Source organism: Panthera uncia (assembly GCF_023721935.1).
Source record: "Panthera uncia isolate 11264 chromosome D3 unlocalized genomic scaffold, Puncia_PCG_1.0 HiC_scaffold_8, whole genome shotgun sequence".
Lineage (NCBI taxonomy): Eukaryota > Metazoa > Chordata > Mammalia > Carnivora > Felidae > Panthera > Panthera uncia.
The window spans coordinates 24,606,849-24,630,941 of record NW_026057586.1 but is presented as its reverse complement, the minus strand read 5'-3'; the positions used below and the strand labels follow the sequence as shown (position 1 = coordinate 24,630,941).

Sequence of the window (24,093 nt, the reverse complement as noted above, 5' to 3'; positions counted from 1 at the left end):
GACAAACCCTGTATGACTCTATTTGTGCAGGGCCTTGGGTAGTCCGATTCTTAGAGGCAGACAGTCGAATGGTGGTGGCCGGGGGCCGCGGGGAGGGCACCGGGGACTCAGAGTTTCAGCTCCACGAGATGAAGAGAGTTCTAGAGATGGATGCCACCGGGGATTGTATCAATAACATCAATGTATTTAATAACACTTAAATGTGGTCGATGGTAAATTTTATCTTACGTGTATTTTACCTCAATTAAAAATTTTTAAAAATGCAAGAAATGACAGGAAAGGATTAACTGAAGTTAAAGCAGTATTTATTCAATTTTCTTGCACTCGTCTTATCTAAGGCGTAAGTGGTGATTATTCAGCATTATACCAATTCTTTTAAGGCCTCTGTGGTTGGACGTTTGCTCAGAGATAGGTCCCATCTGGTGCAAATCTGAGAGAACTTATTTATTCTGGCGTGGGCTCTTATTCATGAGAGACACATCTTTTTGCCTCACTATCCCTTCATCGAGCTCAATCACTTTCAGTACAGGGCACGTGTGGTTTTGCAGCTGCTCTGACGGTCACCTGGCTCCCTGTGGCCCTGGCCCCTCGAAGTGCGAGCGGGCGTTGGCGGGCCCCTCAGGCTGTGCTTTCGATGATAACTGCGATACCCTGGCCGCCCCCGATGCAAGCTGATCCCACGGCGTATCTTCCACCCCGACGCCTGCAAGAGAAAGCAGTGGCTGAAATCCACCCGAATAAAAAACGAACAGAGTTAATTCGAAAACTAATTAAATAGAATTAATAATGGTCACATCTACATTAATCATTCTCACTCAGCTCATCTCAATCTTTTCCCCGATCCTCAATATCGGTTTACAGTCGCAAGAGGAGAAAGAATTTAGAAAGCGGAATACTTGTACTAAAAGAAAGTGGTAACACAGAAGGCGGAAGCCGAGAGACAGAGACGCTGAGGTGTGCCGGGGGAAAGAAGAGACAGGAGGTGGCAGAGACAGGCGGAGACGGGCTCCTCCTGAGGAGGAGTGAGGAGCCATCAGCCTCTTTGATTTATATGGTTCCGGATTTTTATGGCACCTTGGAGTGAGTGCAATTAGTGAAGTTTGTCCATGTGAAAAGGCAGGTAATTTAGAAGCATTTCATGCCCCTTTCATAAAAATTAGACTCCTTTGGATCACAATCTGTTCTCATTCCTCAATCTAACAGAACGACCTTGAGAAAGCCACCTAGGAACTTTCCGGTGCACGTCACTCATTTCAATTCAATTACTTATTAAGTGAAATGAGTCCCATTTACCTTAACTTAACAGGAGCCAGAGTGATTTTTTGTTTTTTAGGCCTGACATATTTGGTTTTGTTTGCAACGTTCCTAACAGAAAGAAATGGTCCAAAACACACAGCACGGGAAGGACGAGCTCTTCTATTAGGACTGAAAGATATCAAACACACAGAAGGCTCCTCCTGGAACCCCGGCAACAGTGAAGGAAACACTTAGCTCAGACCCAAACTAGCAGTTTGCTTCGGTTTCTTAAATGACAGCACCTAGATGGGAACCCTCCCAATATGTTGTCTGGTTTCCTAAATAATTTTATCTCGTTCTTGTAATGGGCACTAGAGTGCGAGCACCATGAGGACGGCGGCCTCGTGAGTGCTGACTGCTGTGTACCAGCACCGGGTAGGGGCAGAGCCAGGAGGGGGCATGTGCTGAGGGGCTACACTGAGCCCATGGCAAACATGAGGAAGCGTGCACATCCCAAGTGCAGAGCCCCTAAAAAGTCAACCGAGTCACCTCTAATCTCAGCCAAAAAGGGTATAACTTGTTCCTGGTGAGAAGCAGTACAGGGGGATAGGAGGAATGAAAAGTGTTGGACTGTTCTGGAGAAACCTAAATCCGTGCATTTTTACCAACGATGGCAAATATAAAATGAAACAATTTCTATCAGATACCTTAATTCGTGAACCAGGTGCGCCATAATTCTTGTTCCAGATCCTCCCAGTGGGTGACCCAAAGCAATGGCTCCACCATTCACGTTGGTTTTACTTGGGTCAAGATCCAAACTCTTCTGAACTGCTAAGTACTGAGGAGCAAAAGCCTCATTCACCTAAAAATAATCAAAACACTGGTAAAAATCCTTACTCATAAGTTGATTTTCGACCGAGAATTGTCCAGTCCTACTGATGGCTAATTTTGCTCTTTTTTTTCTTCTATTTAAACTACCTTGCAAGAATCTTCAACCATTCTTTGTAAAGACATCAGGTTTGAAAATGGGTGTATTTACTAACTTATACTTTAAGTCCACTGCATCCCTTGAAGAAAAGAAATCCTCAGTAATGTTGTAAACATACCTACTAGAGGCAGTGGGAGATGGTCCACAGGTTCTGAAGCCAGAGGGATGGCTCAAATCTTGGCTGAGTGCATGTTCTTTAAGTTCTGGACACTCGAGGCTCCCTCAACAGTAAAATGTGGATGCAGTACAGCCTAAGAGTTATTGTCAAGGTTAAATGAAATTATGGGTATTAAGTGTCTAGTGTAGCACCTGACACATACCAACTATTCAGTAGATGATCGCTGTCAGTATTATCACTGCAGTGCTACTTGCCATACATCCTAGAAGAAACTGACATATGACAAAGGATAAACCTTGAAAGCCAGATACACAGAATGGCTACTATGCTAATACTAGGCAGATTTGAAAAGTATTGTATTTATTACTTAACAAGGTTGGCTATAAGAATTACCTTCCTGGGGCACCTGGGTGGCTCAGTCGGTTAAGCGTCCGACTTCGGCTCAGGTCACGATCTCACAGTTTGTGAGTTCGAGCCCCGCGTCAGGCTCTGTGCTGACAGCTCGGAGCCTGGAGCCTACTTCAGATTCTATGTCTCCCCCTCTCTCTACCCCTCCCCTGCTCACGCTCTGTGTCTGTCTCTCAATAATAAATAAATGTTAAAAAAAAATTAAAAAAAAAGAATTACCTTCCTTCAAGTTCATAGCAATATATTTTCAACATGATCGTAGCTAGAAAATTGTGTCAGTAGGAAAACTGTTAAGAGAGGTAACTTTTACAGAGTCGAGATCAAAATCTAGTCGTGTTCTTTCCTACTGTATTTTCTGTTTCCCCAAGATGGTGCTTTGTGTGTCTTTAGATCCTACATTATTTTTCCATTTTATATCAGCATTTTATATCGGCATGATCATCAAAAGTCCCAAAGACAATCATATCAAGATGTTGAGCGCTATGTCCTTGAGTACATATACATCTATAAATGATTATGAACAGATTTAAAGAGCTGACAAATTTAAACAGAGTTTTAAAGTGTGAAATCTAGTAAAAAATTTAATGACATTATTTGCCAATACAAATATGGGAATTAATTAGCCCCCTTGAGGCTCTAATAATGGAAGAAGAGATTTAAGGATAAGCCATTTGTCTAAAACCATGGTTTCCTGGATGAGAGATTACCACAGAGGAGATCACATGTGTGCCCAGAGAACGCCCCTTCTCTACCAATTTAAATAGAGACGTTTCCTTTGTTGTATTTGTTATCTTTCAATGTCAAGGAGCATATGTTTAATTACCTAAAATTTTCAAATACTCCCCAAATGTAAAATGTATTTAATCCAGCCTTAAGTATTTTCTTTTCTACTCCTACTTTTTTTTTTTTTTAATTTTTTTTTTTTCAACGTTTTTTATTTATTTTTGGGACAGAGAGAGACAGAGCATGAACGGGGGAGGGGCAGAGAGAGAGGGAGACACAGAATCGGAAACAGGCTCCAGGCTCCGAGCCATCAGCCCAGAGCCTGACGCGGGGCTCGAACTCACGGACCGTGAGATCGTGACCTGGCTGAAGTCGGACGCTTAACCGACTGCGCCACCCAGGCGCCCCTACTCCTTCCTACTTTTAATTATTCTACACATTTAAGATGCCTTTGTTCTAACCTAGTATTAAAAAAAAAACAAAAAAAAAAAACACCATACCAATAAACTTAAGTTTTCTATGCGAAAAATTATGACATCCCAAATCTAGCTGCAACTATGGTGTAAAAGCCAAAGATAAGTTTGGGGAAGGGGGGAGTTTTAACTTGGGGAGAGGGCCAGAAACTTCTAGATTTGGCATCAGATACAGTTTTCTATTATGTCAATTCTTTTGCTTGTATTTTTTTCATTTTCATCCATAAAAGAAGGTTAAAGTTGTTTATTTGTCACCCACCTTATATCATATTCAACTGAATTCAACAAGCACATTAATAGTCTAAAATGCAATAGTCTTTTTTTAAAGAAATTTTTTTTTTTTTAACGTTTATTTTTGAGACAGAGAGAGACAGAGCATGAACAGGGGAGGGTCAGAGAGAGGGAGACACAGAATCTGAAACAGGCTCCAGGCTCTGAGCTGTCAGCACAGAGCCTGACGCGGGACTTGAACTCATGGACCACGAGATCATGACCTGAGCTGAAGTCGGCCGCTTAACCGACTGAGCCACCCAGGCGCCCCTAAAATGCAATAGTCTTATAAGGGTCAAAGAAGTTTCCAGGAATTCATATTTTAGTAGAAAAAAATCAGGCTGTTTTAATTATTCAAATATACATAAAGCATTTTAATCAGGTAGACAAAAGTACCAACCCAGGCATGTAATGAAAAGTAATACATATTTAGATGCACATCATTTGGAAAGGCAATAGCACTAAAACGAAAGAGCTAAAAAATACCAAATAAAGCCATTAATGCTGTAGAAGTTGGTGGTTTACTCATATAAAAAAGCATCACACTTACCTCTACCAAATCCATGTCCTTAAGACTCCGTCCTGTTTTCTTCAGTGCCCCATTGATAGCAGGGACAGGACCTATATAAGCACAAAAATCAATTTCATCTTATATTTAGTTAAGTATCAAATTTCTCCTTCTTTACTAAACAGGTAAGGAAGGAAGAAATAATGCGACAGTTATTAGTAGCCACAGTTCTTACTACCTTGATAGCACATTATTCAATGATGTGACAATAAAAAAAACAGAAAAAAGAACCCAAGGGAAAAGCTGGTTATGCAGTCCAATTGTAGATGGGAGGCTCACGTGAGACGTTCTACCATAAACAGCTTTAAGGGTTCGGACAGCCAAAGGAGTTCTATCTGGGGTTCCGCAGTCATTTACAGACCACGCTTCATACCAAATGGCCAGGCAGACCGAGCGCTCTCCTGCATACAAATCACATGCATTCCTGGTACCGAAGAGCCTGTGGCTACTCTGAACTTGCAGGCCATCTGGGCAAAAGGCAAAAAGCAGCAGTAGCATCTCCACGTGGGCACAGCAAGACAGGAAGCCACGAGGCACTTGAGGGAAAAGATCTCTGAAGCAAAGAGGTGTTTATAATGCCAGCAGTAGGCAGAGAATTTAAACAAAACAAAACCCCCTCTGCAGATGCAAAATCTACCCAGTAAGACTTCTGAAACTTTAGCTCCCAGATTACTGATGATCACCCATGGCTGTTTAATGCTGCTCATAATTTTTAGGTATATTGACATTTTTCCCATAAGGTAAAAAATCTGGCTAAAGAAGATTATCTACTTCTTTATCTGTTCATAAATAATGAAATTGCCATATTATCTATCTATCTATCTATCTATCTGGTATGTTCTGCTGAATTCAAGTAGTCAAATATCCCACAACAAGTTTCATAAATATACCTAAGGTAAATGAGAAATCAGTCTGTATGAGAAGCATAATGCAATCTAAATATAATGTAACTTGTTTTGTCACCTAGTTAAAATGTTCTTTGGACAACAGTATGCTTATTGGTTGAGGGCACCCAGTTAGCGCTTTTCAATTTGAAGAACCAGTTTTGTGCGTTAGCACAGAACCTAGTTCCAGATTCTCTTTGTATCTCTAAGGCCCCAAAGCAGGATGGACAGTCAACAGGAAAGCATGTTTTCCAGCATGGTCAGGGATGAAGCATCCTGTGAAAGACACTCAGAACTAAAAGCTGAGGATGTGACACCCACCATCCCACATACTTCCTTGCCTTCATATCCATATTAGGCATGACTCAGTATGTTGTTCACTTAGAATCCTTACACTATCCTGGGCCGCAACTTGAGTTTTAAAGGATGTTCCCATAACACTGTTATTTACCAGGACTCAGGAAGTTATAGTATTCTCGTTGGGAAAAGGAGATCTCATTTCTAGGCCAACCACTAAATAGCTATGTGACCTTGGGTACCTTTTTTGGGCTACAAGCTTCTCATCAGAAGTGCTCTGAATTGGTTTTTAACATTTTTCTTTTTAACCATTGGAATCCTTTCTACAAATAAAGCCCAATAAAAGATAAAGCCAGAGCTGCTACACCTAAGAGGTTCCAAGCTTCACCCACTATTGCCATCACTGGCGAGTTCCAGGGAGCACTGTCTTTCCATATGTGTCCTTCCTTGGAGCCATTACTGTTCTTTCTCCGTCCGGCTTTTCCCCCTTTTTCTGGGTCAGTAGCTACTCTACAGTGCTAAGGATTGCTTGATGTTGGAGAACTGCCTAACTGAGGAAACTATTCTTAGAAACTGGATTGATGAGTCAGTCCCCACCACTCAATAACGGCTCTCCCTGGCTTATTCATCCGGTGCCATTTCATGTAGTTAACTTGTTTAATCCCATATGACAACCAATAGACAGCTGTTTAGGTGAAGGGACATTTGACACTGTGGGGCATTTGGTATACATGGATCTGTTCAAGCCCTGAAGGGGGAAAAAAAATCAAGCTTTCCACAGTGGTATTTGTTTTACTACAGGGCCAACATTCAGACCCTGGAAGAGAACGAAGGAAAATTACATTTTTTTTTTTTTTTGCTGACTATATTAATGTAACAGAACCTAGTAAAAATTGAGGTTAAACTGAAAAAGAACTACAAAATAACTACTTATCTATATCAGATAGATTTGATTGATCATCAAAGCCACCTAGGTACACTTAAAAAAAAAAAAAAGCCATACTCCCAGGCTCCACCCTGGAAGTACTGAAACAAAATCTTTCGAGGTGGGATTACAGGCAGATTTTGATGATCACTTGGGGTTGGGAATCACTGTTCTAGACACTGAAATGATAAATGCCATACCAATACACAAATGTTTAATTTTTTAAGCTACCTTCCATCTCTAAAACAAAAGCTGATGTTTTGTTGATAGCGAGTAGCTGAAAGCTAATAAGCTTTTAAACCTGTAACATAGAAAAAATGGACTTTTTTTTAAAGTTTATTTATTTGAGAGAGAGAGGGAGCGCAAGCAGGGGAGGGGCAGAGAGAATCCCAAGCAACCTCTGCGCTGTGAGCCTAGAGCCCGATGTGGGGCTCAAACTCATGAAACCGTGAGATCAAGACCTGAGCCGAAAGAGAGTCAGAAGCCTAACCGACTGAGCCGCCCAGGTGCCCCCCGCCCCCGCAAATGGACTTTTAACAGATGTTTACACAGCTTAAAGTTTAGTTAAAGTAATCTGAAGCACAGTGAAAGCCGACAAAGTATGGACATGCCAGCTTTCTTTTTTAGGAATTCTGTAGAGAGAAATCTCCGAAGGACATGGCAGCGAACATGGTTGGGTATTAACTCAGTCCCAATCAGCATACTGGAATTACTCAGGTAGAAGCTTGAGGTTCACACTGAAGGACCTCTGGGAATGCAGGTCACAACAGGTCAACCCCCTTCTAGCGTGGGACCTACTTCAAAAATTGATTAGTTGAAGAAGGCCTAATTAAGCTCATAGCAAAATCTCTGGGCCTATCAAGAATCTGAACATAGCCCTGGCATAGGCTTTTCTTTGGGGTATGAGGGTACAGGTGGGACACATCAAAGCCTCTGGGCATGAATGTTTTTGTAAGTGAGGCCCTCATTAGTTCCGAGGATGACAGGAACTACTACAGTCAGCATCAGCTGCGGTTCCTGGAGTGTATCCAGCGAAAAGCTTTTCGTTCCCCTAATTCGTATTTTTCAAGCCAAGAAAGAGTATACAGTTGGCTCTTTAACAACATAAGTTTGAACTGTGTGGATCCACTCAGATTTTTTTGATAAACATAGTAGAGTATTATAAACGCATTTTGTCCATAACATTTCCTTTTCTCTAGTTTATCGTAAGACTACAGTATTTACTACATATAAAATATGTGTTAACAGTTTATGTTATTGGTAAGGCTTCTGGGCAACAGTAGGCTATTGTAGTTAAGTTTTGGGGGAATCGAAAGTTATACTTGGATTTTGGCTACATGACGGCTGGCGCCCCTAACCCCCACGTTGTTCAAGGGTCAACTGTACACGTTTGTAGGGGTTCTGCTAATCTTTGCCAAGTGAGATACATTGTAATTCTTCATTTTCCTATTAAGGCCCAGCTGAGCCGGGTGGGCATGACTTTGACTTCCTGAGACAACACGGTGAGAAGAGCACTTGAATTAGAGAGGGCTGGTTCTCATCCTGGCTCCATCACTTACTGGTCTGGAACTTTACAAGACAACCTCCCTAAGTTTCAATTTTCTCATTCATAAAGGGGTTGTGGGAAGAAGAAATGAGATATACTAGTGACCACATGCAGAACAGCCAGCATTCAGGAATCTCTGTTTCACCCCAGGATCTCTCCCCCATCGCGTGTTCTCTCATCTTGTCCCCACCTTGTAATTCTTATCTGTTCTATTCTGGGTGTTAGTTTTAAAGATCTCAAATGGCAATGGAATACTACTTGGCAATGAGAAAGAATGAAATATGGCCTTTTGTAGCAACGTGGATGGAACTGGAGAGTGTTATACTAAGTGAAATAAGTCATACAGAGAAAGAGAGATACCATATGTTTTCACTCTTATGTGGATCCTGAGAAACTTAACAGAAACCCATGGGGGAGGGGAAGGGGGAAAAAAGTTACAGAGAGGGAAGGAGGCAAACCATAAGAGACTCTTAAAAACTGAGAATAAACTGAGGGTTGGTGGGGGGGTGGGAGGGAGGGGAAAGTGGGTGATGGGCATTGAGGTGTTGTCTGGAAACCAATTTGACAATGAATTTCATATTAATAAATAAATAAATAAATAAATATCTCAAATGGACAGTAAGACATGATTAACCGCCCACAAGAGTCTGTACAGTCTTGGTTTTCCTACTGTGCCTGGCACCGTTTTTCATGAAGATTAGTTGTTTAAATGACTGATTACCAATCTCCTTTTCTCCACAAGTAACCTTGATTTGGCTACTGTTTAAGGTATCTGAATGCCAGAGAAGAGTTAACTCTGGAGACATAACAGACCGGTCTGTTTCACTGCAAACTTACCAATACCCATGATAGAGGGATCACATCCAGACGCAAAATAGCCCACAATTCTCGCAAGTGGTGTGAAGTTATGTTTTTTAACGGCATCTTCACTAGCTATGATAACAGCTCCAGCACCATCGGATATCCCCTTGGAAACAAAAACAGAAGATTAATTAGAGGGCAAGAGGATCCAGTTAATTATGATCTGAACTAACGGGGTAACGTTAGGATTATGGTAATACAGAGGAAGCAGCGCCACAATTTGGGGGATAGCAAGTAGTGCCCACAGTGCTCGGGTGGGCCGGAGACTGACTCAGGCACAGAATGCCACTTTCACCGACGGAAAACAGGAAACAGTGGCAAGAGGAGCTTATATCCAGATGTGGGGAGAGGTAAGAAATCTGATGAGTTGTATGCATCAGGGAAAAAACAAAACAAAACATGAACACAAATAATAAACCAGGTGGATTTCCTTCCAGATTCCTCAGATAATAGTCTGAAAGAACCAAGAAATTGGAAGAGTATTATATGAGAGCACCTAGTTAAAATATTTTGGTTTGGACTATGAAAACCCCAATCAGCAGAATATGAACACTACTAATTTTTTTTTTCAAATTTTTAAAGTTTATTTATTTTGAGAGAGCTAGTGGGGGGAGGGGTGGGGGGGGAAGGGAGAGGGAGAGGGAGAGGGAGAGGGAGGGAGAGGGAGGGAGGGAGGGAGGGAGGGAGGGAGGGAGAGAGAGAGAGAGAGAATCCCAAGAAGGCTCCTCGCTGACAGCACAGAGACTGACGTGGGGCTTGAACTCACAAACTGTGAGATCATGACCTGAGCCGAAACCATGAGTCGGATGATTAACCGACTGAGCCACCCAGGTGCCCCTGTGAACACTACTAATTTAAGCTAAATTACTAAAGACTAGTATGAAAAGTATCTAAAAGACACCTCACGATTACTCTGCACTGAATACAATAAGAAGAGTTCGAGAGTTCAAGGTACGTGCCACCTACCGACGCATTCCCTGCAGTAACGGTTCCTTCCTTCTTGAATACTGGAGGCAGTTTATTTAACTGCTCCAGGGTTGTTTGGGGCCGAGCGTGCTCATCCACCTGCATCATCTGTTTCCCCTTCTTAGTCTTCACCTCAATTGGTACCATCTCATTATTAAAGTAGCCAGCATCATTAGCTGAAATAGGAGACCATCATAAGAATGGGAAAAAAAGATGATATAAGAAATGAAATCAAACACATCCTTCAATGTACCTTCTGGTCTCCCCTTTCTTCACAGCCCTACTTTAAAATAAGCCTTTACTACATGCACAACTGACCTTGCCTGTTGGAGGATTTAATGTACTGCCATGAACCTATACAAATGCATTCTGCATCTTTTTTACCTTATAATTTTTGACCTTTTTCACTACAATTTTTTTTACAAGGTACTGCTAGATTATTAGCAGTCCTAGTCTGTTAGCTACAGGTATAATAGCACTAAGTAAATTTAAGTCTTATTTAAACTTCTCTGAGTTGAGAAGTAATTTAAAAGGTACCAAGTTGTACAACAATAATTATCGTACACTTAAAAATACGCAAGAGGGTAGATCTTACGTTAAGTGTTTAGCACAGGAAGAAAAAAGAAGTGGTCTCTAAAAGAAGTGAGCCAAGAAACCCGGAACTGAAATGTAGTGACAAGCAACCTGAAGAAACGATTTGAGCTATTACTGACACAGGTCCAAGTGTAACAGCTTACCTACTTCCATCTCCACTCACTCGAACGGACTACAGTAATCTGACGCTTCAGAAACAAGGATAAGCAGGGAGTGATACCACCTTAAGTGTGAAATCACTTTATAGCAGGCTAAAACACTTCCCATATTTGGATTTCACTACTCTATTAGGGAAAAAAGGGAAGGCAAACATTTTTTATCTCCATTGTACAGATGCTCAGTGAGTACATGATTGAGGTCAGATAACTTCTATGTGGCCAAGGCAGAGAGAGAACTGATGACTCTTGACCTCTGGACCAACACCTTCGCACTTTAAACGTGTCACCGAAAAGCACAGAATGAATTGGCTGGCGTCAGCTCCAGCCCACTCCTCCCGCTGAAATGCTAAGATGGACTTCATGCTCACTATTCTAAGTATGTGACATCCCTAAATAAGAGTTTCTGCTCGTCTGTAACAGTTTATTTCAAAAACTTTTTTCAGGAGACCTTCAAACTTCTTCAACTCACCATCCTTATGAAACACTGCTGGCGGGGTACCCACTTCGGGCTGGCCTGGCAGCAGCGTGGAATGTTATACCAAGGACGCTGTAGCTCTGGCTGTGGGGTAGTGTGCCGTGTCTTCCAGTTGGGTGCAGTGATGCTCAATTAGGAACGGGAGGAGGAAGGCACAGAAGGATACCCAGTGGGTCCTTTCCAAACATTATCGTCCCCTCCCTGTGAGGAGGATATGCCTCACAGAGGAAAACATCCTCTGTCCCGGCAGCCCCTGTGACCCTTCATCTCTCACAGTGTATCAGAGCCCTCAGCGTTCTACTAACAACAGAACCAGTTCAGGACAAAATGCGAGCATCTAGATAAGGTCAGTTAACAAGGTCACTTTTAAGTAGCATTACTGTATTGCAAAAGAGAAATTTCTGGTTAATTTTGCAATCAGTAGAATACCTGACCATCTAAAAACAAAAGCATGAAGGAAAAATGTGATTCTCAAGAGGTGTAATTAAAAAACCGTTTTTTAACGTCTCTCATTTTTGAGAGACAGAGAGAGTCAGAGTATGAGTGGGGGAGGGGCAGAGAGAGAGGGAGACAGAACCCAAAGCAGGCTCCAGGCTCAGAGCTGTCAGCACAGAGCCTGACGCAGGGCTCGAACTCACGGTCCACGAGATCATGACCTGAGTCAAAGTCGGACGCTTTACCAACTGAGCCGCCCAGGCGCCCATCTAAAGGTGTAATTTAAAACAAATATTATATGACCATTATCATCTGAAATGAAAGAAATCTCTTCTATTTTTTTTTTTTTTTTACGTTGACGTACAACTAACATGTGACGTTATATTAGTTTCAGGTGTACAACAGAATGACTCAACGTTCGTATATACAGTGTGGCAAAACGATCACCATGATAAGTCTAGTTAACATCTGTCCCCATACATAGCTACAACAACTTTTTCTTGTGATGACAACTTTTAAGATCTACTCTCTTAGCAACTTCAAATACGCAATACGGTATCGTTAACTATGGTCACGATGCTGCACATTACATACCCACGACTTATTTGACAACCTTTATTTTATGACTTCTTTTATTTTATAACCTTTGATGCACTTTACCCATTTCACCCACACCCATAGTTTTGTATAGATATTTATAGTATCCAATTTCACTGACCAGCTTTCCACCTCTGCTGGGACTGCAGGGCGTATTTGTCACAGTCTTCTCTGCTTATGTTGTATTTCACAGCAAGATTCTCTGCAGTAATTGCCATGGGGAGTTGGACATGCTGATCTGTTAATCCTGACCACAGAATATCTTCCAGCTATTAAAAAGACATGCATAATAAAATGATTTGTTAAAGCATATCTTTTGAAAGTAATATGCTATAATGTCTTTACATTTAAATAATTAATAAGAGGAAAGTAAAATTACATTTCCTGACAGCATTTACTCCTATACATATTTGGTTCTGCGACATTTTAAAAAACACCCAATGTCATTATAAAATGCACACATTTCCCCCTCTCTCTAAACGTGGGGCACTAAAGAGAGGCAACGGTGCTAAATGTACAGGGAGAGAACACGGGAAGTCAACCTACAAGCAAAAATTACACCCTCAGGGCCACATTTGGAAGAAACCTAACACTGAGTTCTCATGCAATGTTGCCCTGTAGCCACCTTTGTGAAGCACGATTCTGAGCTCTGTAGATGAGCCTGCACGTGTCTGTGCCCTTTTCAACCCGTGCCTTCGATGACAGGGACAGCTTGTTCTATCAGTCACTGTGAAGTTGAAGAGACCTGCGACACGTAGGTTCTTGAGGAACAGAAAAAGTCGTTACTTATTATCCAGTTAGTTGGTCTCTGGTAAGCATGCCCTTCTGTTCCTTCTAGACGGCCTCAGCGCCTTTGAGTCACCGACCTTTCTGAAGGCTGTCTCAAACATACTTCGTCTAAAATACTATCTCATATTTCCTAAGTCTTATCCCTTCCAACTTTCAAAAAGACCAGGTGAGGAACTGGCCTGAAGAGTGTAAATCTGTCATTACTGTTGGAAAATGCTAACAATATAGAATGTCACATGGGAGGGACAGCACACGATCATTCCTTATCAGCACTGTCATTCCCACGCCGTAGCTCTCAAAGATGTGAAGATCAGTTTTTGTCTGATTTAGGACAATATAATCTGCATTCAAAGAGAATGTTTAAAAAAAAACAACAACAAAGAGAATGTTTTCTGTGATGAAGAAGTATCTATTCATTGGAGATTGCTTCAGAAATAAAACTTCCATAAATCACAGTAAAGATTTAATTACTGGGTTTCCCAATTATTCACGAGAAATTAATCAATTCAAGCTCTGCCTATCTTTTTGATCTGCCTCTTTCCTTCCTCCATTCTCCAAGTATTAATTCCACTACCAGAGGTGTGCGGAGATAAAGTCTATGTGGTTTTTGTTTTTTTTTTTTTTTTTTAATGTGGGTTAAAATGTCAAAACTAAAAACCAAACTGGGCTTTTGAAATAGTTTACAAATTTCAAATCATTCGTATCTTGTCAATTCCCTATTAAGGAAATTGGTTTCAAAATTTGTTTTCTCTCTCCCAACATGGTGCTATTAAAATTATTAGCGTAATGGCATGACAAACAATTTTTAAACACTTTAATGGTTCTAACCTTGAGATCTGATCCCAACTTGGTTCCAAAACGCGCATTTCTGACACAGTAGGGAGCCTGGCTCATGCTTTCAGTTCCTCCGCACAAGACAACTTCAGCATCCTTCACACAAATTTCCTATTTGAAAACAAATGAGCAACAAACAAAACCTTATATTGTGGCAGGAGTATGTATCAAGCAGTAAACTCCCAGTAAATCTAATGAGTTATGAATCCCAGTGTACCGTGCCTCAAAAGGAAATACTTGTAAAGTAACTTGTAAGGCAAATGCTACAGCACTTATTCCCAAGACACAAGGGGAGGAAAAATTAACAGAGTTCAACTGTTTGTGCACAAGTGACAAATTCTACCTCTGTTTTGGCAAGGAATGGTAATTCTGAACCCAATATAAATCTTGAAAATCAGCAGAGATATTAATGCCTGGCATAGCACAGATTGTAAGCCAATGATAAAGAACAAATCCTTTAAAAAGACAAATGTAGGGGCGCCGGGTGGCTCATTCGGTAAGTGTCCGACTTCAGCTCAGGTCATGATCTCACACTTCGTGGGTTCGAGCCCTGCATCAGGCTCTGTGCTGACAGCTCAGAGCCTGGAGCCTGCTTCCGATTCTGTCTCTCCCTCTCTCTCTGCCCCTCCCCCACTCATGCTCTGTCTCTGTCTCAAAAATAAATAAACATTAAAACAAATTATTTTAAGACAGAAGTAGAATTTATCCTTATATTAATGGATGAGTCTGAAGCAGACCACAGATTTACAAGGAACAGGTTAACTGAGGGGGCTCATAAAAAGAAACCCATTTCATTCTTCTAGCTTTCCACTATTTGCATTTCTTAGAAAAGAAGCAAATAACAAGCTTCCATAGAGCCCAGTTTTCACAGTGACTGCTAGGAAAATCAGGATCACCGGTTCAGCTATATCATTATAGAAATAAATTAACTTGAAAACAATTTATTCATTACAATATGTCTTTCATTCTGTAAAAATATGAAGACATGGGCAAATAAAATTGCATTTCACTATATCCCTTTTCCCTTGTGCTCAAAGGAACAAATGTATTTGCCCAACTATCCCTTAAAAAGGAATGCATTTATTTTCTTTTTTTAATTTAAATTTTAGTTAGTTAACATACAGTGCAATATTGGCTTCAGGAGAATTCAGTGATTCATCACTAACATTGAACACCCAGTGCTCATCACAAGTGCCCTCCTTAGTAGCCATCACCCATCTAGCCCATCCCCCACCCACCTCCCTCCATCAACCCTCAGTTTGTTCTCTATCATTTACAGTCTCTTGTGGTTTGTTTCCCTCTCTCCTCCCAACTCCCCTCCACCACTTTCCATATGTTTATCTGTTTTGTTTCCTAAATTTCACACGAGTGAAATCATACAGTATTTGTCTTTCTCTGATTGACATATTACACTTAACATAATACATTCTAGCTCCATCCATGTCATTGCAAATGGCAAGATTTCATTCTTTCTGATGGCCGAGTAATATATATATACACCACATCTTCTTTATCCATTCATCAGTGGATGGACATTTGGGTTCTCTCCATTGTTTGCCTATTGATAAACATTGGAGTGCATGTACCCCTTTGAATCTGTATTTTTGTATGCTTTAGGCAAATAATAGTGCAATTGCTAGATCATCGGGTAGTTCCATTTTTAGTTTTTTGAGGAACCTCCATACTGTTCTCCAGAGTGGCTACGCCAGTTTGCATTCCTACTGTCAGTGCAAGAGGGTTCCCCTTTCTCTACGTCCTCACCGACATCTGTCGTTTCTTGTGTTGTTATTTTTAGCCATTCTGACAGATGTGAGATGGTATCTCCTCATGGTTTGGATTTGTACTTCCCTGATGATGAGTGATGTTGAGCATCTTTTCATGTGTCTATTAGCCATCTGGATATCTTCTTTGGAAAAGTGTCTATTCATGTCTTCTGCCAATTTTTTTCTTTTTTAAGTTTATTTGCTTGGGGGGGGTTGGGGGAGGGGCAGAGAGAGAGAAAGAGAGAGAGAGAATCCTAAACAGGCTCCACACAGCCAGTGCACAGCCCAACTCAGGGCTCAATCCCATGAACTGTGAGATCATGACCCAAGCCAGATGCCTAACCAACTGAGCCGCCCAAGCATCCCCCGCCCATTTCTTACCAGGGTTATTTATTTTCTGGGTGTTGAGTTTGACAAGTGCTTCATAGATTTTGGATACTAAACTTTTATCAGATGTCGTTTGCAAGTATCTTCTCCCATTCCATATGCTGCCTTTTAGTTTTTGTTGCTTCCTTTGCTGTGCAGAGCTTTTTAGCTTGATGAAGTCCCAATAGTTCACATTTGCTTTTGTTTCCTTTGCCTTCAGTGATACATCTAGTAAGAAGCTGCTCCAGCCAAGTTCTAAGAGGTTATGGCCTATGTTCTCCTCTAGGATTTTGATAGTTTCTTGTCTCGCATTTAGGTCTTTCATCCGTTTTGAATTTATTTTTGTATGTGGTGTAAGCAAATGGTCCAGTTTTACCAACAACACCATTTGTTGAAGAGACTGTCTTTTTTTCCATTGGATATTCTTTCCTTTTTTGGTTTAGATTAGTTGACCATATAGTTGTGGGCCATTTCTGGGTCTTCTATTCCATTCCATTGATCTTTGTATCTGTTTTTGTGCCAATACCATTATAGTTTTGTAATATAGCTTGAAATCTGGAATTGTGATATCTCCAGTTTTGTTTTTCTTTTTCAGGATTGCTTTTGCTATTCAGCGTCTTTTGTGGTTCCATACAAATTTTAGGATTGTTTTTTCTAGCTCTGCAAAAACTGCTGGTGGTATTTTGAATAGGGATTACATAAATGTGTAGACTGCTTTGGGTAGTATGGACACTTTAACAATGTTTATTCTTCCAGTCCATGAGCATGGAATGCTTTTCCATTTCTTTGTGTGCTCTTCAGTTTCTTGCATAGTGTTCTATAGTTTTCAGACCTTTTACCTCTTTAGTTAGGTTTATCCCTCGGTAGCTTATTGTTTTTGGTGCAACTGCAAATGGGATCAATTCCATGGTTTCTTTGTCTGCTGTTATTGGTGTATAGAAATGCAACAGATTTCTGTACATTGATTTTATATCCTGTGATTTTGCCAAATTCATGTATTAGTTCTAGCAATTTTTTGCTGGAGTCTTTTGGGTGTTCTACACAGAGTATCATGTCATCTGCAAACAGTGAAAGTTTGACTTCTTCCTTGATGATTTGTATGCCCTTTATTTCTTTTTGTTGTCTGATTGCTGAGGGTAAGACTTCCAGTACTATATTAAATAGTGATGGTGAGAGCAGATATCCTTGTCTTGCTCCTGACTGTAGGGGAAAGGCTCTTTGCATTTCCCCATTGAGGATATTAGCTGTGGGTCTTTTGGATACGGCCTTTATGATGTTGAGGTATGTTCCATTTATCCCTACTTTGTTGAGGGCTGTTATCAAGAATGGATGCTGTATTTGGTCAAATGCTTTTTCTAAATCTATTGACAGGATGATACGATTCTTATCCTTTCTTTTATTAATGTGGTATACCACATTAATTTGTGAATATTGAACCAGCACTGCAGCCCAGGAATAAATCCCACTTGATCATGGTGAATAATTCTTTTAATGTACTATTGATTTTGGTTTGCTAATATCTTCTTGAGAATTTGTGCATCCATGTTCATTTGGGATATTGGCCTATCTATCTCCTTTCTAGTGGGGTCTTTGGAATCAAGGTAATGCTGGCTTTGTAGAATGAGTTTGGAAGTTTTCCTTCTATTTCTACTTTTTGGAGCAGTTTGAGAAGAACAGGTATTGACCCTTCTTTAAGTGTCTGGTGGAATCCCCTTGGGAAGCCATCTGGCCCAGGACTTTTGTTTGTTGGAAAATTTTTGAGCACTGATTCAATTTCTTTATTGGTTATGGGTGTATTCAAATTTTCTATTTCTTCCTATTTCAGTTTTGGAGGTTTGTGAGCTTCTAGGAATTTGCCCATTTCTTCTAGATTGCTTCCATTTCCTCCAGTCTGTTGGCATATAACTTTTCATACTATTCTCTTACAATGGTTTATATTTCTGTGGTGTTTGTTGGTTGTGACCTTTCCACTTTCATTTGTGATTTTATCTATTTGGGTCCTTTCTCTTTTCTTTTTTATAAGTCTGGTTAGGGACTTATCAATTTTGTTAATTCTTTCAAAGAACCAGCTCCCGGTTTCACTGATCTGTTCTACTGTACTTTTTGTTTGTTTGTTCCTATATTGCTTATTTCTGTTCTAATCTTTATTATTTTCCTTCTCCCTTCAGGCTTTATTTGCTGTTCCTTTTCTTAATTTGAGAAAAAATTTTAAAACTATTTATTTATTTTTTAGAGAGAGTGTGAGTGGGAAAGGGGCAGACAGGGAGAAATAGAACCTGAAGCAGGCTCCACATTGTGAGCTGTCAGCACAGAGCCTAATGCGAGGCCCGAATCCACAAACGGTGAGATCACGACCTGAGCCGAGGTCAGACACTCAACTAACTGAGTCACCCAGGCACCCTTTGCTATCCCTTTTCTAGCTCGTTTAGGTGTAAGGTTAGGTTGTGTATTTGGGACCTTTCTTCCTTCTTGAAAAAGGCCCGAATTCCAATAAACTTGCCTCTTAGAACTGCCTTTTTGCATCCCAAAGGTTTTGGGCCGTTGTGTTTTCATTTTCATTTGCCTCCATGTATTTTTAAATTTCTTCAATTTTCTGCTTAACCCATTCATGCTTTAGTAGGATGTTCTTTAGGGCTTTCCAAATTTTTTCTTGTGGTTGACTTCAAGTTTCATAGCGTTGGGATCCGAAAATATGCATGGTTGTTAAGGGCTGATTTGTGACCCAGTATGTGATCTATTCTGAAAAATGTTCCATGTGCACTTGAGAAGAATGTGAATTTTGCTGCTTTAGGATGAAAAGTTCTGAATATATCTTTTAAGTCCATCTGGTCCAGTGTGTCATTCAAAGCCATTGTTTGCTGGTTGATTTTCTGCTTAGATGATCTGTCCATTGTTGTAAGTAGGGTGTTAAAGTCCCCTGTTGTTATGGTATTATTATCAATGAGTTTCTTTGTGTTTGTTATTAATTGACTTATACATTTGGATGCCCCCAAGTTGAAGGCATAAATATTTACAATTGTTAGATCTTCTTGAGGGATAGACCCCTTAATTATGATATAATGCCCTTCTTCATCTCTTATTATAGTCTTTGTTTTAAAATTTAGTTTGTCTTTGGGGCACGTGGGTGGCTCAGTCAGTTAAGTGTCCAACTTCAGCTCAGGTCATGATCTCATGGTTTGTAAGTGCAAGTCCTGCGTGAGTTCCTCTGTCCCCCTCTCTTTCTGTCTCTCCCTCGCTCATGCTTTCTCTCAAAAATAATCATTTGTAAATGAATGGAGTGAATGAATAAGTAAGACCTAGTTTGTCTGATGTAAGTATGGCCACTCTGGCTTTCTTTTGATCTCCATTAGCATAATAGTTTGTTCTCTATCCCCTCACTTTCAATCTGCTGGTGTCTTTAGGTCTACAATGAGTCTACTGTAGGCAGCATATAGATGGATCTTTTTTTTTTTTGATCCATTCTGATACCCTGTATCTTTTGATTAGCGCATTTAGTCCATTTATATTCAGAGTGATTATTGAAAGATATGTATTTAGTGTCATTGTATTACCTGTAGAGTTGGCATTTCTGGTGATGTTCTCTGATCCTTTCGTCTTTGCTGCTTTGGTCTTTGTTTTTTTTCTCCAAAGAGTCCCCCTTAAAATTTCTTGTAGGGCTGCTTTAATGGTCACAAACTAAACTCCTTTAGTTTTTGTCTGGGAAACTCTTTATCTCTTCTTCTAGTCTGAATGACAGCCTTGCTGGATAAAGAGTTCTTGGCTGCATATTTTTCCCATTCAGCACATTGAATATTTCCTGACACTCCCTTCTGGCCTGCCAACTTCCTGTGGATAGGTCTGCTGCTAACCTTACGTGTCAACCCTTGTAGGTTAAGCATTTTTTGTCCCTAGCTTCTTTCAGAATTCTCTATTTTTCAAGTTTTGCTATATGTCGTGGGGCTGAATGTTTTGTTGATTTTGAGGAGAGTTCTCTGTGCCTCAGGGACTTGAATGCCTGTTTCCTTCCCCTAAGATTAGGGAAGCTTTCAGCTATAATTTGTTCAAATAAACCTTCTGCCACTTTTCCCCACTCCTCTTCTGGGACTCCTATGATAGGGACATTGTTTCACTTTGTAGAATCAATGAGTTCCCTAAATCTACCTTTGTGATCTAACAGTTTTCTTTCCCTCTTCTTTTTAGCTTCATTATTTTCCATAATGTTTTCTTTTATATCACCTATTCTCTCCTCTGCTTCCTCAACCCTCATTGTCACTATATCCAGTTTGTTTTGCATGTCAGTTACAGCATTTTTATTTCAGCCTGACTAGTTTTTAGATCTTTTATCTCTACAGGAAGGTTGTCTACAGTGTCTTCTATGCTTTATTCAAGCCCCCCTGGTAGTCTTATGACTGTTGGTCTAAACTCTTGTTCAGATATATTACTTATATCTGTTTTAAGCAAGTCCCTGGCTGTGATTTCTTACTGACCTTTCTTTTGGGGAAAATTGCTCCATTTTGTCATTCTGGCTAAGTTTCTGTCTTTTGCATGTTTTGAAAGCTTGTTAGTTTCTTGCACTTGAGAGTGATGTTATATTAAAAAGGGGTTGTACACTGTTCAACGCCTGGACACTTCAGGAGAAACCCTTCCAGAAGTGTTTCTGATGTATGCTGTGTGCACTCTGCTGTTGCGTTTTGGCTGCTCTTTCCCACTGGTCGGTCCTCTGCAGAGCTCCTCTTAGATTGCAGTGGGGAGTGTTTGGACCTTTAACTAGGTATGTTTTGATTTGTTGTTAAAATAAGCCTGGAAAACAAGAAAAACAAAAGCCTGATTCCAAAAATAAATAAATAAATGAGTGAATGAAAAGGAAAGGAATGAAAAAAAACAAAGAGACAATCAAGACTATAAGCCTCATTCTAAAGAAAAAGAAAAACAAACAAAAAAGAAACAAAAATGAAAAAAAAGCTTGATCCAAAAAGAAGAGAAAAATAACAAACGAACAAAGAAAAAACTATAAGCCCAATTCCAAAGAAGAAAATTAAAAAAAAGAAACTTTAAAAAAAAAGAAAATTAAAAAAAAAAAAAAAGTAAGCCTGGCCCTGTTTCCACCAGAACTGCAGGTGATGCTCTGAAGCACCGCATGTTTCCTAATCTGGTGCCTGTGGGCTACTGTCTGTGCTGTTCTTCCGGAGGAGAGGCCCACTGCGCTGGCTCAGAGTCTGCGCTGCCCCAGTAAACACACAGTTGCAAGGCACAGGGGGGCGGGGTTTGGTGTAAGTGGGTCCCGCCTCCACTGGGGGGCCACCGTGTTTCTCTCCGAAGTCCCCACGTTGGTGTTAAGGGGAAAATGGCATCACCCCAATCTCTCGTCCCCGGACAGGGGATCTCAGAACCCGCTGTTCAGGAAGCCCTGGCAGAAGGGCAAGGGCTGTCAGGGCTCCACGCACCACAGCTTTGGCACGTGGCCGGGATTTAAAACCGGAAATCTTAAAGGACCTGGTACCACGTGGACCCGCTCCTCTCCCCTGGAGTAGAGCCTCTCCACACTGTGTCTGATGTCCTTTGTCCCTGAAAACCAGTCCCATGCCTGCACGGTGCCTGCAATCTATGGTGCAGCACTGCAAAAAGCAGCAAGCAAGTTATCTGCGCTCTGTCCCCTTCCTATAAAAGGCCTTCTGCTGGCGCCTGCAGGGGTTTTGTCCTTGGGGAGGCAATATACCCTCCTGCAAATGTACTCCAGGAAGGGGAATGTTCTCAGATCCCCACACCACACTGTGCACTCCAGGGCCCCCTTCCTCCTTCTTCCGAGGAGCGCCGGCCACAGCTCCACTCCAGAGAAAGTCACGCACTTCCAAAACCTCAGAGTTTGAGCTCCACACGCTGTTGGCAAAAAAACCGTGATGCTCAGTACCCCTCGCTCCCCAGTCCGTGGTCCGGAGAGGTTTTTGTCTTGTGTGAATCTGACGCCGCACTCTCTCAACCCGTTTCTCTCCTTTTTGTCTCTCCATGGAAAGGGCTCCTCCCCATCCATGGCGCTGCCATTTTCCTCTCCCCCAATTCACTCCCATGCACCTCACACCTGCTACGCTGTCTCCTTCCAACCGTGCAGATCCTTCTGACAGTGTTCAGATCGGTTTGCTGGGTGTTCCGAGTGATTTGATCACAATACAGTCGTGTTTGAGGGATGAGAAAAACCAATTTTCTCCATCTTAACTCCTCTCCCAAAGGAATACATTTCTTATCATCCCCTAAATGCTCCAACTCTCTTCCTAGCCTTATAGTCTTTATTCAGTGTTTCAAACTGCCTCACAGGGAACTCTCACAGACCTGGGTTCAAGTTCTGCCTCTATGACTTAGTAACCTTAAAGATCAGTTTCCTTGCCGGTAAAATGGGAATATTAATAGTTCTTGCCAAAGGGATGGCTGTGAAGACTGAGATATTCAATGTAAATCTAGCATAGGTCAGGCACATAGGAAGCCCTCGGTCAAAATAACAGGTCATGATTAGCTTTTAAAAAAATTGTGATAAAACATACATAATGTAAGAGTTATTATTGTATGGGGATGCGAGCTGGTGCAGCCACTCTGGAAAGCAGTATGGAGGTTCCTCAAAAAATTAAAAATAGAACTACCCTACGACCCAGCAATTGCACTACTAGGTGTTTATCCAAGGGATAAACAGGTGTGCTGTTTCGAAGGGACACATGCACCCCCATGTTTATAGCAGCACTATCAACAATAGCCAAAGTATGGAAAGAGCCCAAATGTCCATCGATGGATGAATGGATAAAGAAGATGTGGTATATGTATACAATGGAGTATTACTTGGCAATCCAAAAGAATGAAGCCTTGCCATTTGCACCTATGTGGATGGAACTGGAGGGTATTATGCTAAGTGCAATTAGTCAGAGAAAGACAAATATCATACGACTTCACTCATATGAGGACTTTAAGAGACAAAACACATGAACATAAGGGAAAGGAAACAAAAATAATGTAAAAACAGGGAGGGGGACAAAACAGAAGAGACTCATAAATATGGAGAACAGAGGGTTGCTGGAGGGGTTGTGGGAGGGGGGATGGGCTAAATGGGTAAGGGGCATTAAGGAATCTACTCCTGAAATCATTGTTGCATTATATGCTAATTTGGATGTAAATTTTAAAAAGTAAAAAATTAAAAAAATGTCACCATTGTAACCAATTTTAAGTGTATAGTTCATTAAGTACATTCACACTGTTGTGTAACCAACCACTACTCATCTCATGAAATCTTTTCATCTTTGCAAACTGAAACTCAGTACCCATTAAACACTAACTCCTCATTCTCTCCTGCCCCCCAGCCCCAGCGGCCACTGTTTCGCCTTCTGTCTCTATGAATTTGATTACTCATATAAGTGCATTCATACAGTATTTGTCCTTTTGCGAATGGCTTATTCCATTTAGCATGTCTTCAAAGATCTGCTAATCACTTTTAAGAAACTATTTTCTTCCTGTGAACTCTTTTCCAAGAAAAATCAAGTATTGACCTCTTCTAATAAGCACCATAAAATAAAAACCTACAGTGTTACAACTGTGGTAGGGTATTTCTTCCAATAGTTTTTAACATAATTTCAGAGAAATAATAAAATGTTGCCCATACCTGACATCCACTCACAATGGACTGGAAACCAGAGCCACAGAGTCTATTAACAGTGAGAGCTGGGGTCTCTTGTGGGATTCCCACACGCAAACCAACATGCCTGGCCATGTATGCAGCATCTGAAGAACTCTGGAACAAAGGAAATGAAAAAGACTTTCCTCTGTAAATCTCAGCATTAAGAAGCAGGACAAAATATATGGAAAT

The 24,093-nt window shown here is 40.9% G+C and overlaps 1 protein-coding gene across 4 annotated transcripts in view; it reads right to left on the bottom strand.

The window, feature by feature from the left end:
- Positions 1–288: 288 nt before the first annotated feature.
- ACAA2 (acetyl-CoA acyltransferase 2) overlaps positions 289–24,093 on the bottom strand; it is a 33,940-nt gene continuing 10,135 nt past the window's right edge. The window contains exons 3-10 of one of the 4 annotated variants that reach the window (XM_049620079.1): positions 23,890–24,018; positions 14,140–14,256; positions 12,644–12,791; positions 10,264–10,439; positions 9,274–9,403; positions 4,767–4,837; positions 1,944–2,098; positions 289–703 (exon numbers count right to left, since the gene is read on the bottom strand). In XM_049620079.1, the coding sequence (XP_049476036.1) occupies positions 619–703; positions 1,944–2,098; positions 4,767–4,837; positions 9,274–9,403; positions 10,264–10,439; positions 12,644–12,791; positions 14,140–14,256; positions 23,890–24,018 (1,011 nt within the window). In that variant the 3' untranslated portion in view covers positions 289–618. Of the gene's footprint in view, positions 704–1,943; positions 2,099–2,139; positions 2,615–4,766; positions 4,838–9,273; positions 9,404–10,263; positions 10,440–12,643; positions 12,792–14,139; positions 14,257–23,889; positions 24,019–24,093 lie in introns of those variants that run through there. The other 3 variants (XR_007455362.1, XM_049620081.1, XM_049620080.1) reach the window with 3 other exon arrangements.